The sequence below is a fragment of the Hypanus sabinus genome, chromosome 25 (assembly GCF_030144855.1).
Source record: "Hypanus sabinus isolate sHypSab1 chromosome 25, sHypSab1.hap1, whole genome shotgun sequence".
Taxonomy (NCBI): domain Eukaryota; kingdom Metazoa; phylum Chordata; class Chondrichthyes; order Myliobatiformes; family Dasyatidae; genus Hypanus; species Hypanus sabinus.
Genome location: NC_082730.1, coordinates 20,098,897 through 20,111,892, shown reverse-complemented (window position 1 = coordinate 20,111,892; position 12,996 = coordinate 20,098,897). Strand labels below are relative to the sequence as shown.

The 12,996-nt window shown below is 45.5% G+C and overlaps 1 protein-coding gene across 12 annotated transcripts in view; it reads left to right on the top strand.

Moving 5' to 3' along the window:
* LOC132381075 (kelch domain-containing protein 8A-like) overlaps positions 1–12,996 on the top strand; it is a 51,053-nt gene that overhangs the window by 34,364 nt on the left and 3,693 nt on the right. For 9 of the 12 annotated variants that reach the window (XM_059950255.1, XM_059950253.1, XM_059950260.1 and 6 more), the window contains 4 exons: positions 582–746; positions 1,447–1,662; positions 4,028–4,129; positions 8,527–12,986. In XM_059950255.1, the coding sequence (XP_059806238.1) occupies positions 582–746; positions 1,447–1,662; positions 4,028–4,129; positions 8,527–8,720 (677 nt within the window). In that variant the 3' untranslated portion in view covers positions 8,721–12,986. Of the gene's footprint in view, positions 1–581; positions 747–1,446; positions 1,663–4,027; positions 4,130–8,526; positions 12,987–12,996 lie in introns of those variants that run through there. The other 3 variants (XR_009507918.1, XM_059950262.1, XR_009507917.1) reach the window with 2 other exon arrangements.

Sequence of the window (12,996 nt, the reverse complement as noted above, 5' to 3'; positions counted from 1 at the left end):
GCGCAGAAACAGGCCCTTCAGTCCACAATGCTGCTGCTGACCTTGATGCCAATGTAGCTAATCCCATCTGCCACCCCATGATCCATATTCCTCTGGTCCTTCATGTTATAAAGTCGAACCTGGTAACTCTTAGCCAAATTTATTCTTCATCCCCTGACTAATAAATCAGATTTGTCCCTTATCACAATACTGTCTGTGGGAGCTTGCTGTGGCCAAATTGACTGTTGCCTCTCCTACTGATTGCAGTTGGATGACGCTGAATATACTTCACAAATTCAGTGGATGTGAAACACTGATGGCATAGAAGATATTATATAAATATAAGCTTCTTTTTCCTGTGTATGTGCATCAAATGTGACGGGCTGGGATTAATCCTGCAATCCAATGGACTTGACATCTGGGCTCACCATCAAAATTTAGTTGTGAAGGAAGGTGACAGAGCAGCCAGAAGTGGTTAATAAGGAGAAAAGACCACCGGTAATGTGGGGAGGAGTGAGTCGTGTGGACAGTTCAGGTTTACACCTGGCTGTGCAACAGTGAATTGAAACTTGCCATGAACTTTGTGACCTGTGTGTTGCCAGACAGTCAGGTGTACGCAGTGGGTGGAATGGGGTCGGACACGCATCCGCAAGCCCGCCTGCAGCAGTACGACATCGCGAGTGACGTTTGGCACACGCTTCCTCCCATGCCCACGCCCAGATACGCAGCCAGCACCTTTCTCCAAGGCGGGAAGATCTACGTGTTTGGTGAGTCTTGGTGCTTCGAGAAGGAAAGCTTCAGTTTGCCGTGCTGCCTTTCCCAACCTTTTCATTCATTTAGAGAGACAGCACAGTAACAGGCTATTCCAGCCCAACAAGCCTGCAGTGCCCAATTACTATATCCACGTGACCAATTAATCTATTAACCCGCACATCTTTGGAAACCACAGCACCCGGTTGAAAGCTCCTGCAGTCAGTGGGAGAACATATAAGCTCCTTACAGAGTGGGTTACTGGTGCTCTGACAGCATTGCACTAGCCACCGTGCTACTGTTCTGCCCCATGCTATACCACGCATCTTTAGGCTGCACTTCCTGCGTTGCCACTAATGTACTGTTTGAAGTGAAAACATCATTTTCAGGTGAGAAGTGTCTGCACAGCAAACTCACAACTCTGTCTGTGATGAGATCCTCTAATGGTGTTGATGCAGGTACAGACACCAAGAACAACTTGCCCGCTTTACCAAAGTGCTGTGGGATATTTTACGCGGCCTCCTCTCGGAGGTGGCATCTGTCACGCAAAGCGCTCCCTCGGTGCTGCTCGTGAACTGCTTGGATGCGTGATGAGCTGCTCTTTACTTTTCCTCCATGGCTTGGCCTTCCTGCCACGTTGGAAGCTGCCAGACTGTCAAAGGCCGAGGCCTCCTTGCATCGTGGGATGAGGATAATATGTGTTTTCTTTCTGGGTAGGTGGGAGGCAAGCAAAAACTCCGGTCACCGCCTTTGAAGTCTACGACACCGAGGCAAGGTCGTGGGCCAGGTTTCCCAGCATCCCCTGCCGGCGGTCCTTCTCGAGCCACGTGATGACTGAGAAGAGCTTCCTGACTCTGGGAGGCCTCCAGCAGGCTCGGGGCTACAGGAAGCCCAAGTTTGTTAGGACCGTGGAGGTGTTTGACATTGAGCAGGGTACGTATATGCAGATTCAGGCCACACAGCCTCTGGAGGCCTAGCTTTCCCTCCATTTCCTACACTTTCACTCTTACCCCTCCACTCCCTCCCCAAATAAAACAAAGTTCCCTTGGTCCTCCTGTTTCACACCTCATCCTTCACCATCAGCAGCATATGGTATCACCACCAGCCCTGTCTTCCCCTATTTCACCACCTATCTGCAGGGACCACTCACTGAGCCACTCATCTCACACCTCCCCATCTACTGGCACTTACCCCTGCGCCTGTAGAAGGTGCAAAACTTTTACTCATTTAGAGGTACAGCGCAGAACAAACCCTTCTGGGCCAATGGGCCGGATTGCCCAGCAACTGATCTTTTTAACCCTGGCCTAATCACAAGACAGTTTACAATGACCAATTACCCTACTAACCAGTATGTCTTTGAAATGTGGGAGCAGACAGAGCAAATCGATGCATCCACGGGGAGAACAGACGGCGCCAGAATCAAACTGCAGTGCTTCGAGCTTCTGGCTAACCTCTACACCTCTGTGATGCCCCATATAGGGACAAAACTCGGTTACCTCAGTCCAGGGACATCCACAGCCATCTTCCCTACAGAGAAGGGTATGCCTCCTCCTTTTCAAAATTAAAATGTTTAAATCGAATCTGTTGAGTGTTGTACTCTTAGAAATTATTATTTCTTCTAATACACATCCCTGAGTGATCTGCAGCTCATTGCTTTGGTCCAGGGACGCGACTGATTTGGTTTGTGACGCGATATCCAATATGAGTCTTGGTTCTCAGTTTGGGCTTTTACAGACTCCAAGAGAGGAAGCAGTCAGACTATTTGGCCTATTGCAGATATCACACAGACTGCAATGTCTCAATTTAGATAGGGCGTAACTTATCGAACAAAGGGAGCTTAGAAAAATTATGTCTTGGCTCTCTCTACATGCTGAATCCCACACAAACAAGGAACTTCTGGCAAGCTTTACACTATAACAATTTCAACAATTAGTCAAATACTAATATTGTTAAAGTGGTACCAACCTGTAGTCGCAAATATTGCAGGACATACCAACTGTGGCAGGCCTAATGGGAAAATGAACATCTAGCTGGTTTAAAAGAATGGTTTGCATTTAGAATCAGAATCAGGTTTACTATCAGTGACTTATGTTATGAAATTTTTTCAGCAGCAGTACAGTGCAATACATAAAAATTGTTATATTTAAAAAATGGAAAACATTTCTAAATGGAAATTATTGTTATATAAAGCAACCAGTTGATTGATACTCCAATAATGGAGGTCCAGACTGATTGGATCTGGTGTAGGCTGTTTTCACTGAGGTTAGTGATGACGTGTAGAAATCCTTAATAGCACAGAGCAGTTTTTGTGGAGTTCCAAGCGGAGTTGCTGATTCGTGCTTGGGAGCCAGGATGACTCCATCTTCCTAAAATAGCCCAAATCAGTTCAGTGTTTCTAAAATTAACCAACAGCCAGGCCAGGAATTATTTGCAGACTATTAATGGTCTTCAACGGACCTTTATTGATTTATTTAGAGATAAGGACCTTTCTGGCCCAATGAGTCCAGTTACACCCCTGTGACCAAATAATCCATACGTCTCTGGTCTGTGGGAGGAAACCCATGAAGTCACGGGGAGAACATACAGACTCTTTACAGGCGGTGGCAGAATTGATTCTGGGTCACTGGCACTGTAGTAGTGTTATTCTAACCACTACACTACCATGCCTCCCCTAGGAAATACCAAAAAAAAAGGTCCAATGTATGGAGTTGAACATTCACCAAATTGCTGGTCTTTTGCTCCTTCAAAAACACGTTTTGTCTCTTTATGTGCCTTGGAGGGGCTGCAAAGAAGAAATTAGATTGATTAATGGAATGAGATGCTTCGCCTTTGAAGAAAGAAAGGATAGAATGGGCACTGAGCACTTCAGAAGAATGGGAAATAACTTGAGAATTGACATGAAGCAGCTATCCCAGGAAGCAGAGTTTAGAACTACTGATCATAACCTCATGGAAAGCAGTGGGGAATTTTCCTCTCTTTAGACTGTAAATCTTTGTAAGCTTGAGTAAATAAAAAAACTGGAATACTTTTTATTTACTTAGGCCACCCACTGAGGGAATTAAGGAAAATAGATGTAGAGTGGGAAAATGGATGTAAGAAAGATCAGCAAGAGTTTATCAACTGGTGGTTAATGTAAATTGCCTTAATCTTTTATGTCTCTATCCATCTCTCAATTTCCTATCTTTTCTCTCCCCTTTTCCTTTACTTTCTCTCTCCCTTCCTCTCTCCTTCTCTCCCTCTGCCATTTCTTGCTTATGTGCTCCTCATGGTCTCTGCTCACTCTCCACTTACTGCCCAGGAAGCTGGATAAAGACAACACGCCGCTTAAACATGAAGACTAAGAGGGCCGACTTTGTGGCTGCATATCTCCAGGGAAGGGTCATCGTGGCTGGAGGACTGGGTAAGTCAGTCACTAACATTACTCTTCAGTAATTCCAACCTTTGAACTACATTTAAAGCCTTTCCATATCAAGCACCATTTCCAGTATGCCTTCTTTTCCATGGAGATGTAGGGAAAGGTAAAATGCTGAAGAAGAAAGAATCTGACAGGAGAGGAGAGTGGAGCATGGGAGAAAGGGCAGGAGGAGGGACCCAGAGGGAGCTGATTATAACAGTCAAAGATGTTGGCAGGAACATTTAACCCAGACTGGGTAAGGATGGCAGTTTGCTTTCCCAGTCAAAAGGAAGATATGGGCAGTTATATATAGTTACTGATCTCAGATTTTGGAGCTTAAGAGATCAGATTAGATCAAGAGTTCAAGTCTCCCGAGTGGGAGTCAAACTCAACGACCCCAACTCAAGAAGCAAGTAAGTTACCATTGAACTTTGAAAGATATAAGTACCAGATGGAAGTAGAGGAATTTAAAAAATGTGTTAGCCCCCCTTCTCCTCTCTCATCAGAGACCAAGTCTTCTGAGGAAAGGTTGAGAGAGTTTTCTCTTTGGAGGGAAGAAGGATGAGTGGTGACCTTGATCGAGGAGTACAAGATGATAAGAGGCATAGTTAGAGTGGACAGCCACAGCTAGGGGCTTTTTCCTAAGGCAGTTATGGCTAATACAAGGAGCCATAATTTTTAGGTAACTGTAGGAAACTATAGGAGAAATGTTAGAGGTCTGTTTTTTACACAGTGAGTGGAATGTGCATGGAACGCACTGCCAGGGGCAGTGGTACAAGCAGATACATTAGTGAGATTTAAGAGACTCTGAGATAGGCACGAAAAAAATAGAGCGCTATGGGAAAGGGAAGTGTTTGATCATATCAAATGGTTTAAAGGTTGGCACAATATCATGGGCCAGAGAACCTGTATTGTGCTGTACTGGTTTATGTTCTATTTCATATTGCCTTAAGACACATGCTCGTCCCCTCATTCACTTTCCCAAAGGGGAGAACTAACTTAGAAGACTCAGAACCGGTGTGATGTGTGCGTATTCCTTTGAAAATAAGTGGCTGGCCTCAAGCCTTAGCCACATGCAATTCCAGGCTGTCACCGGCAGAGGCTGCTAGAGGCCAAGAGAAACAAATCAATCCACAGGACACGTTCACTAACTTGGGGGACACGTCTTGATTGGACTTCAACCAGGCTTCTCATCACATACTCGCACGGTCTATTGAATCTGTCCACCTCCTGCTGATGTTGACAGATTGGTCAGGATTGGAGAGAATTGCCTTGATGATACTTGTTTTCACTTGAGATCAGGTCTTTATTTAACATTAACTTTAATAATAAAAAAAATAAACTTTTCCGACACTGTACTGGGAGTGACACCTGAGATGATACTGTTAAGTTGCAGCAGGTGAAGAGACCTAGGAAAGTGGGAAAGCACAAATTCCCCACTGACCACAGGCCTTTTGTGGAGCTGCTGCCTCACAGTTCCAGAGATCTGAGTTCAATCCTGGCCTCCGCTCCTGCCGGTGTGAAAATGTCCCCTTCTACTTATGTCTGCATGGTTTTCCTCAGTGTGTTCCAGATTCCTCCCACATCCCAAAGAAGTGTAATCAAAAGGAGAATGATAGGTTGATTGGAATCTGTAAATTGTCCTGTAGTATGTAGGTGGGTAGTGAAATCTGGAGTGATTTGATGGCATTATGGAGGGAGTAAAATTGGATTAGAGTAAAAGTATGGTTGATAGTCAGCATAGATTTGATGGACTGAAGGGCCACTTTCCATACTGTATGCTTTTGAGCCACACATTGGGGGTGGGGGCGGTGTGGAGAAACTCTCTGGAGCAGTTTTCATACAACTGAATTGATTCACACCTATTCTCCACACAGAGCTATTACTTTAGTATTTAACGTAGTTCTCAGTCCTTGACACGAGATTCTGCAGATGCTGGAAACCTCGAGCAACCTCCACAGTCCTTTTAAACACTTGATGTAGCGTAGTTCATTGCAAGCCAAACTTATTCGTTTTTCCAACCATTGCCTGCATTTTGACGCTCTGTTGATAACAGATCACCAAAGAAACAGGTCCTTCGGGCCACGGATCTCCTGATTCCCACTATGTTGGTTGGTGCGGCGGGGTGGTGTAATCTGGGAGAAATGAAGTGTGTATGAGGAACAGAAACAGGCCCTTTGGCCCATAGAATCCATGCCAACCCTCAAGAATTAATCCCATTGTATTCCCTGCACATTCCCTTCAACTCTCCCTAGATGTTACCATTCACCCACATACCAGAGGGAGGCTTTGTGAGACTTGCTGCACAGGAAATTGAGTTTATTGTCGTATGGGCAAATAGACGTGTGCACAAATGTAATTAAAAAAAACAACAGCAGCATCACAGAGTATTGAGTACTTAACATTGACAAGGAAAATAAAAAAATCATACATGATCTATACAAAAAAAACACAATTAGAACAAAAAATGTCAATGGGAGTGCAATGTGGTCTTAGTGTATCTATACTGAGGTAGTGATCAGGGTTGTGCTGGTTGGTTCAAGAACTGAATGGCTGAAGGGAAGTGGCTGTTCTTGAACCTGGTGGGGGTGGGAGGGACTTAAGGCTTCTGCACCTCTTACCTGATAGTAGCTGCAAGAGGTGGCATGGCCCAGATGGTGTGGGGCTCTGATGATAGATGTTGCCTCAGAAGTGAACATGATGGACATGGGCCTAAGAAATGTGAAGGACAATGGCCAATGAGACAGGATGGATGGATGTGGATGTTATGAGGGAGTGCATGCTGGTGGGAGATAGACGACATGTGGTGTAGAGTGGAACAGCTGTGGACTTGGGACCAGGAGGAAGGGGACATCAGAAGCATGAGAGACAGCAGGTGCTAGAATCTGGAGCAATCAAAGAAAATACAGAAGGAACTCTGAGGCTGTGCATCAGTGGAGGGAAGCAGTGGTCCATGTGCTGGGTGGAGACCTGAATCAGGACTCGAATCGTAGTGGGCCGATAACCAATTGAAGGAGGTGCATGGGAAGAAGTGAGATGGACTGAAAAGTGATAGGTGGGATCAGGTGAAGGTGGGGGATGACGGACAGATGGGACTGGGGGGGAGGGGAGAGGAGAGTTCAGAGGCACTGGAAGGAAATGGATAAGGAAGTCAAGTCAAGTCACTTTTTATTATCATTTCAACCATAACTGCTGGTACAGTACACAGTAAAAACGAAACAACATTCCTCCAGGACCATGGTGCTACATGAAACAACACAAAACTACACTAGACTATGTGAAGCAACTCAAAACTACATTAGACTTCAGACCTACATGGGACACGGGAAGTGGGGGAGCAAGAACATAGCGGCAGAAAAAGGCAGAGTATAGAAGCCGTTCCAGGTCTTGTGTTGTATTTGCCGCTGAGATAAGTGGCATTAGTGCGTAACTATTTTAAAAGTTTTCGTATAAGCATCCACATGAGTGAAACTGGAATGGGTTACCATGTGGAGCATTACCTAGTGTGAGCTGCCATGGATGAAGGGAACTAAAAATAGATTGGGTGGTGAGGAAGTCACTGGATCCCAGGTTTGCCTCTTGGATACAGAGGTGTTTTCGCCAGAATGTTGGAAACTGGGAGAAGACCTGATAGAAGTTCATAACATTTAATTTTTTTTAATTTTAGAGATACAGAAGGGTAACAGGGCCTTCTAGCCCAACAAACCCACAATGCCTCAATATACCCATGTAACCAATTAACCTACTAAACCCTATGTCTTTGGAATGTGGGAGGAAACCAGTGGACTTGGAGGAAGCATATGCAGTCGGAGGGAAAATGTACTAACTCCTTACAGACAGTGGTGGGAATTAAGCCAGTGTCACTGGTGCTGCAAAAGCACGCGCTAACCAGTAAGCTACTGTGTCAACCCTAAAATGAGAGACTTAGTAGGGAAGGCGGTCAGAATCTTTTTCCCAGAGTAGAATTGTCAAATACTAGAGGAAAGTGCGAGGAGGAAAGTTCAAGGGAGAACTGTAGAGCAACTTTTACTCAACACAGTAATTGGTGCATGAAATGGTATACTAGGGGGAATGATGGAAGGTGCTAAGCTAGTTGTTTTTAATAGATCTTTAGACAGACACATGATTATGCAGGGAACGGAGGGACTTGGATCATGTACAGGCTGAAGAGAGTTAGTTTAGTTTGGATTGGTGTTCAGTACAAATATGGTGGGCCAAGAGGCCTGTTCTTGACCTGTCCTGTTCTATGTTTTATGCCATATAGGCCTCTGGCAGAATGTTTTGATTCTTAAGCTTCCAGTTTAGGTTAACTGCGTCCTTGGTAGCAGCTGGCAAATAGCAGTGAAACTGCTAGGGACCTGAGTAGGCATTGGGATGAGTGACGAGGTGCGTCTGCCTTTCAGGTGACCAGCCAGCTGTCCTCAGCTCAGCCGAAGCCTTGAATCCGGTGAAGAATCGGTGGGAGAAGCTGCCGCCCTTGCCCACCGCCCGCTGCACCTGTTCCAGCATCGTCTTTAAGAACCACCTCTTTGTGATTGGCGGCGTGTCGCAGGGCCCCAGCAGCGCTGTCGAAGCTCTCTCCCTCACAGACTCTTAAGCACTTGGTTACTGCACAGTGGGATGGATAGATATCATCCAAAGGCCAGCTGGAGGTCTCTTCATTCAAGATCTTCTGCCATTTGCTTCTGGATAGAGAAGGCTTCAGCTCTTGTGAGATGTCAGAACTCATGAGAAAGGCAAAACCATTTCCTGACAACATCCAACACTTCCCCAACATTGAAGAATGAATGTCCAGAGCAGGGGTTCCCAACCTGGGGTCCATGGGCCCCTTGCTTAATGGTATTGGTTCATGGCATAAAAAAGGTTGGGAACCCCCAGTTTAAAGGAAATCTTCGAGATCTGTATACATTGAACTTTGTGTGAAGCAATGTGTATTTTTTTTTACAGATGTCAGATGTTTAAGGAGTTAAGGAGTTTGCACATTTGTAGATCAATCCTAGTTGAGCTGCACAATGTTCTATCATCACCCTGTTCCTCCTTCTTGTAACGTGAGGATTAAGTTAAAAAATGACTTTGTTTGCACATTCTTTGTCTTGCTTTCCTCAACAAGCTCCATCCAGAGCTCAGGAAGTTTATCCGGGACTGTTCCAGACATGAAGCAGGCTTCACTTATTTCTCAGTTAAAGAATGTTTGCACAGAGCTCGGATGAAGTTGACTTCTTTCTGCGAAGTTACGAGGGTGGGGGATTGACTGCACAGGAAGAAGAAAATTTTGTAGCATGACTCAGTCAATAAGAAGATGAAAACAGCCTGCTTCTTGGACTCAAGGTGAGAATACAAATGGACTTTAGTTCAACCTCTAACATCAGACAATCCTCTGTGTACCTGAATGCTTGAATTGTACCCAATCTAATTTTTTTATGGTGATTTTACTCTTGGAGCAGGCAGTGACATGGTAGGAAGAGTCTAGCCAACTTCTCCTTCACTTTTAATGCTGCACCATCATTTAATCCCCTACTCTCAATGTCCCAGCAGTCTTTATTGATATAGGTGGGCCTCTATAACGAATGGCTCTGATTTTGACCATTCAACACCTTTCCACCATCTACAATCATACTGGGAATGTGATGGACATCCCTGTTATCTAATTGAATGCTGCTCCAAGAACATCCAAGAGTCGTTGCGCCATCCGGGGCAGAATGAGTGGCACCCCATCAGCCATCTTGAACCTTGACCAAGTGTGCCAGTGTTCTCCATGCACCGGAGAGCACTGCTGTTCAAGTCTTCCAGAGCACATCCCAAACCTGTGATCTCAACTGCTGAAAGAGGAAGGACAATGTGCAGGTGGGAACTCCATCATCCACAGGTTCACCAAATGCTCACCATCCTGACCGTCTCCTTCATTGCTTGTCCAAGATACCAATACACTTTACTTAATAGATTAATGAGAGTATCATTTTGACAGAGACTACTGGTTTAAGAAGACAGCTCAGTGCAACCTTCTTAAGCAGGGGCTCCCAACCTTTTTTATGCCTTGGATCAACACCATTGGGCAAGAGGTCCATAAACCCCAGGTTGGGAACTGCTGTTCTTAAGTTCTGCATCCTGGATACTGAAACGCTAGATCGATACGAATCTTGACATTGAGCTGTAGAATCAAGCCTATGATACATCAGCATTGACCAATAAAGTCATTCATTGGGCCCCAGCACCTGGAGGTTCCAGTTGATTTTGAGTGTAAGTTCCAATATGCATCTTCTGAGCATGCTCCATGAAACTGCAACACTCCAGCCAACAGCAGTAGGTGGACTGATCCGGGGTGCAAGAAACTAATGCTTTAAAGGAATGGTGAACAAGTTAGCAAAGATTATTGTGGAAAACAGCTTTCTAATGGATGATGCTGGTGTCTGCTTGGCTGATGCTCAATACCACACAAGCATTGATGTGATTACTGTTAAACACATTGGTATAGATGCACTATTCTTTATACCATGACAGTATAATCAAATGGTGTAATTCCTTGTATAGTTACACCCTTTGACTTCAGTGTAAAGTCTGGTTATTGGCATTGTTTTGAAAACAAATTCTGGGAAATTTGATAAGGGGTTAATTACCTAGACTAAACTACGCAGGGGTGCCTGAACATATGTATATACTCAGTGGCCACTTTAAATTAGCCAATCATGCACCAGGAACTCCATGCATAAAAGTATGCAGACATGGTCAAGAGGTTCAGTTGTTGTTCAGAACAAACATCAGAATGGGGAAGAAATGTGATCTAAGTGACTTTGACCATGGAATGATTGTTAGTGCCAGACAGGATGGTCTGAATATCTAAGAAACTGCTCAACTCCTGGTATTTTCATGTACAACAGTCTCTAGAGTTTACAGAGAATGGTGCAAGAAACAAAATTCATCCAGCGAGTGGCAGGTCTGTGGGCGAAAGTTCATTGTTAATGAAATAAGTCAGAGGGGAACGGGCATACTGGTTCAAACTGAAGGAAGGCGACAGTAACTTAAATAATCACACATTACAACAGCGGCACGCAGAAGAATATCGCTGAATGCCCAACATATCAGACCTTGAAGTGGATGGGCTGCAGCAGCAGAAGACCTCACCGGGTTCCACTCATGTACCTAATAAAGTTGTCAGGAAATGTAGAGAAGGCTTGACCCAAAAGCAGAACGGTGGAGACAATTTAGCAGTAAATCATATTTTACTAATAAACTGCAAAATAACAAGCCACGTGAGGCCTCAAAATAAAAGAGAACAGATACTTAACATGACAAGGCAGCAAGATAACTGAAGGCTAAGAACAACTGGTTAAGGCAGGCTGGTTCAGATGAGTGAACTAATATTGTGGATGAGAGGAGGGTTTAAATAGGCTGCAGGTGATGAGGTGGAAATGAATGGCAGGTAACGCCTGTTACCAGAGGGAAATTGGGACAAGCCTGCCTGTGCAGGCCTGACAAGTCACCCCTTTCTGCAGCCTGCACCCAGTGGTCTGGGGCAATCCGAATGGGCCTGGTGGACCTCTTCAGTGAGCAATGGATCCGAGATGAAACTGGATGCCACCAAAGACCTCTCCTCTGGGCCATACCCTTCCCAGTCAAACAGGTCCTGCACATCCCATCCACGATGACGCAAATCCATCAGCCAGAACAGACTGGACAACCTTCCACTGTCTTTGCTTCTGGGTGCTCCACGGATGACAGGCTTGAAGCAGCACACGTGGAAAGCAGATGTCACCCTGAGCAGGCGTGGCAGCTGGAGACAGTATGTGACTGGCTTCTTGCAATGGGTAATCTTCAAGGGACCAACGAACTGGGGCAAGAGCTTGCAGCTTTCGGTGCACAGGGGCAAATCTCTAGTGGACAGCAAGGCATAGTTCCCAGACCAAGGTAGCCTGGCTGGGTGCCAACATCAGTTAGCCTGGTGTAAGTAGGCAGAGTTAGCAACAAGGATGTTCCTCCATTCCCTCTTCCAAGCTTCCAGCATTGCCAAATCAGGGTACTGGTGGACAGGGCCTCCACCATTAGCTACTCCACAGAGAGCAATGGGGGTTGGTAGCCATGAAGCACTTCAAGGGGTGACCTAACTGTGGCAGAGGAAGTGTGCAGATTATGGGACAGTTCAGCCCAGAGCATATACTACTTCCATGCAGAAGAGTTAGAGGCAGCAAAGCATCACAGAAACCTCTCCACCTTTTTGATTGGCCCTTTCCGATTAACCATTGGTCTGCAGATGATAGCCAGAGGACAGACTTACTGGGGTGCAGAAGTGGAAAACAAATTGTGGGCCTCAGTCTGACACAATATAGTGGGGATAGCTTGGAGGCAATCTACATGTTGGAGGACAAGGTCTGCCATCTCAGTGGCTGACAGAAGTTTTGGGAGTGCAATGAACTGGAGTTGCAGAAAATCCAGGGTCCCTTGTGCACTTTGATGGCTGGAGAGGGGTGAAGAGTGGGCCTAGTATGTGTATATGGTTGTCAGGTGTGTCGGCCAGATCAGGCTTGTGCTGTAGGGCCTTGTGGATCTGGTTCTCAAGTCCCAGACAATCGGGGTGAAGATCTGGGAGGATAGAATGCTGAGCTAAGGGTCAATCTCCATTTCAGCTGGGTCGATCTGTCGTGACAGGGCATCCACCTTAGTGTTCTTGGAGCCAGGTTGGTAGGAGATGGTGAAGGTGAATTGCTCAAGGAACAGGGCCCAGCAAGCATGATGTAGATTGAGTTGGCAGGTCTGTTGATGGAGAGGAGGTTCTGGTTGCCAGTCAAGTCAGAAAGAACTCAGTGTTACCCATCAACTAATGTCTTCATTCCTCCAAGGTCCATTTAATGGTGAGTAGATCCCTGTCTCCTATTCCACAG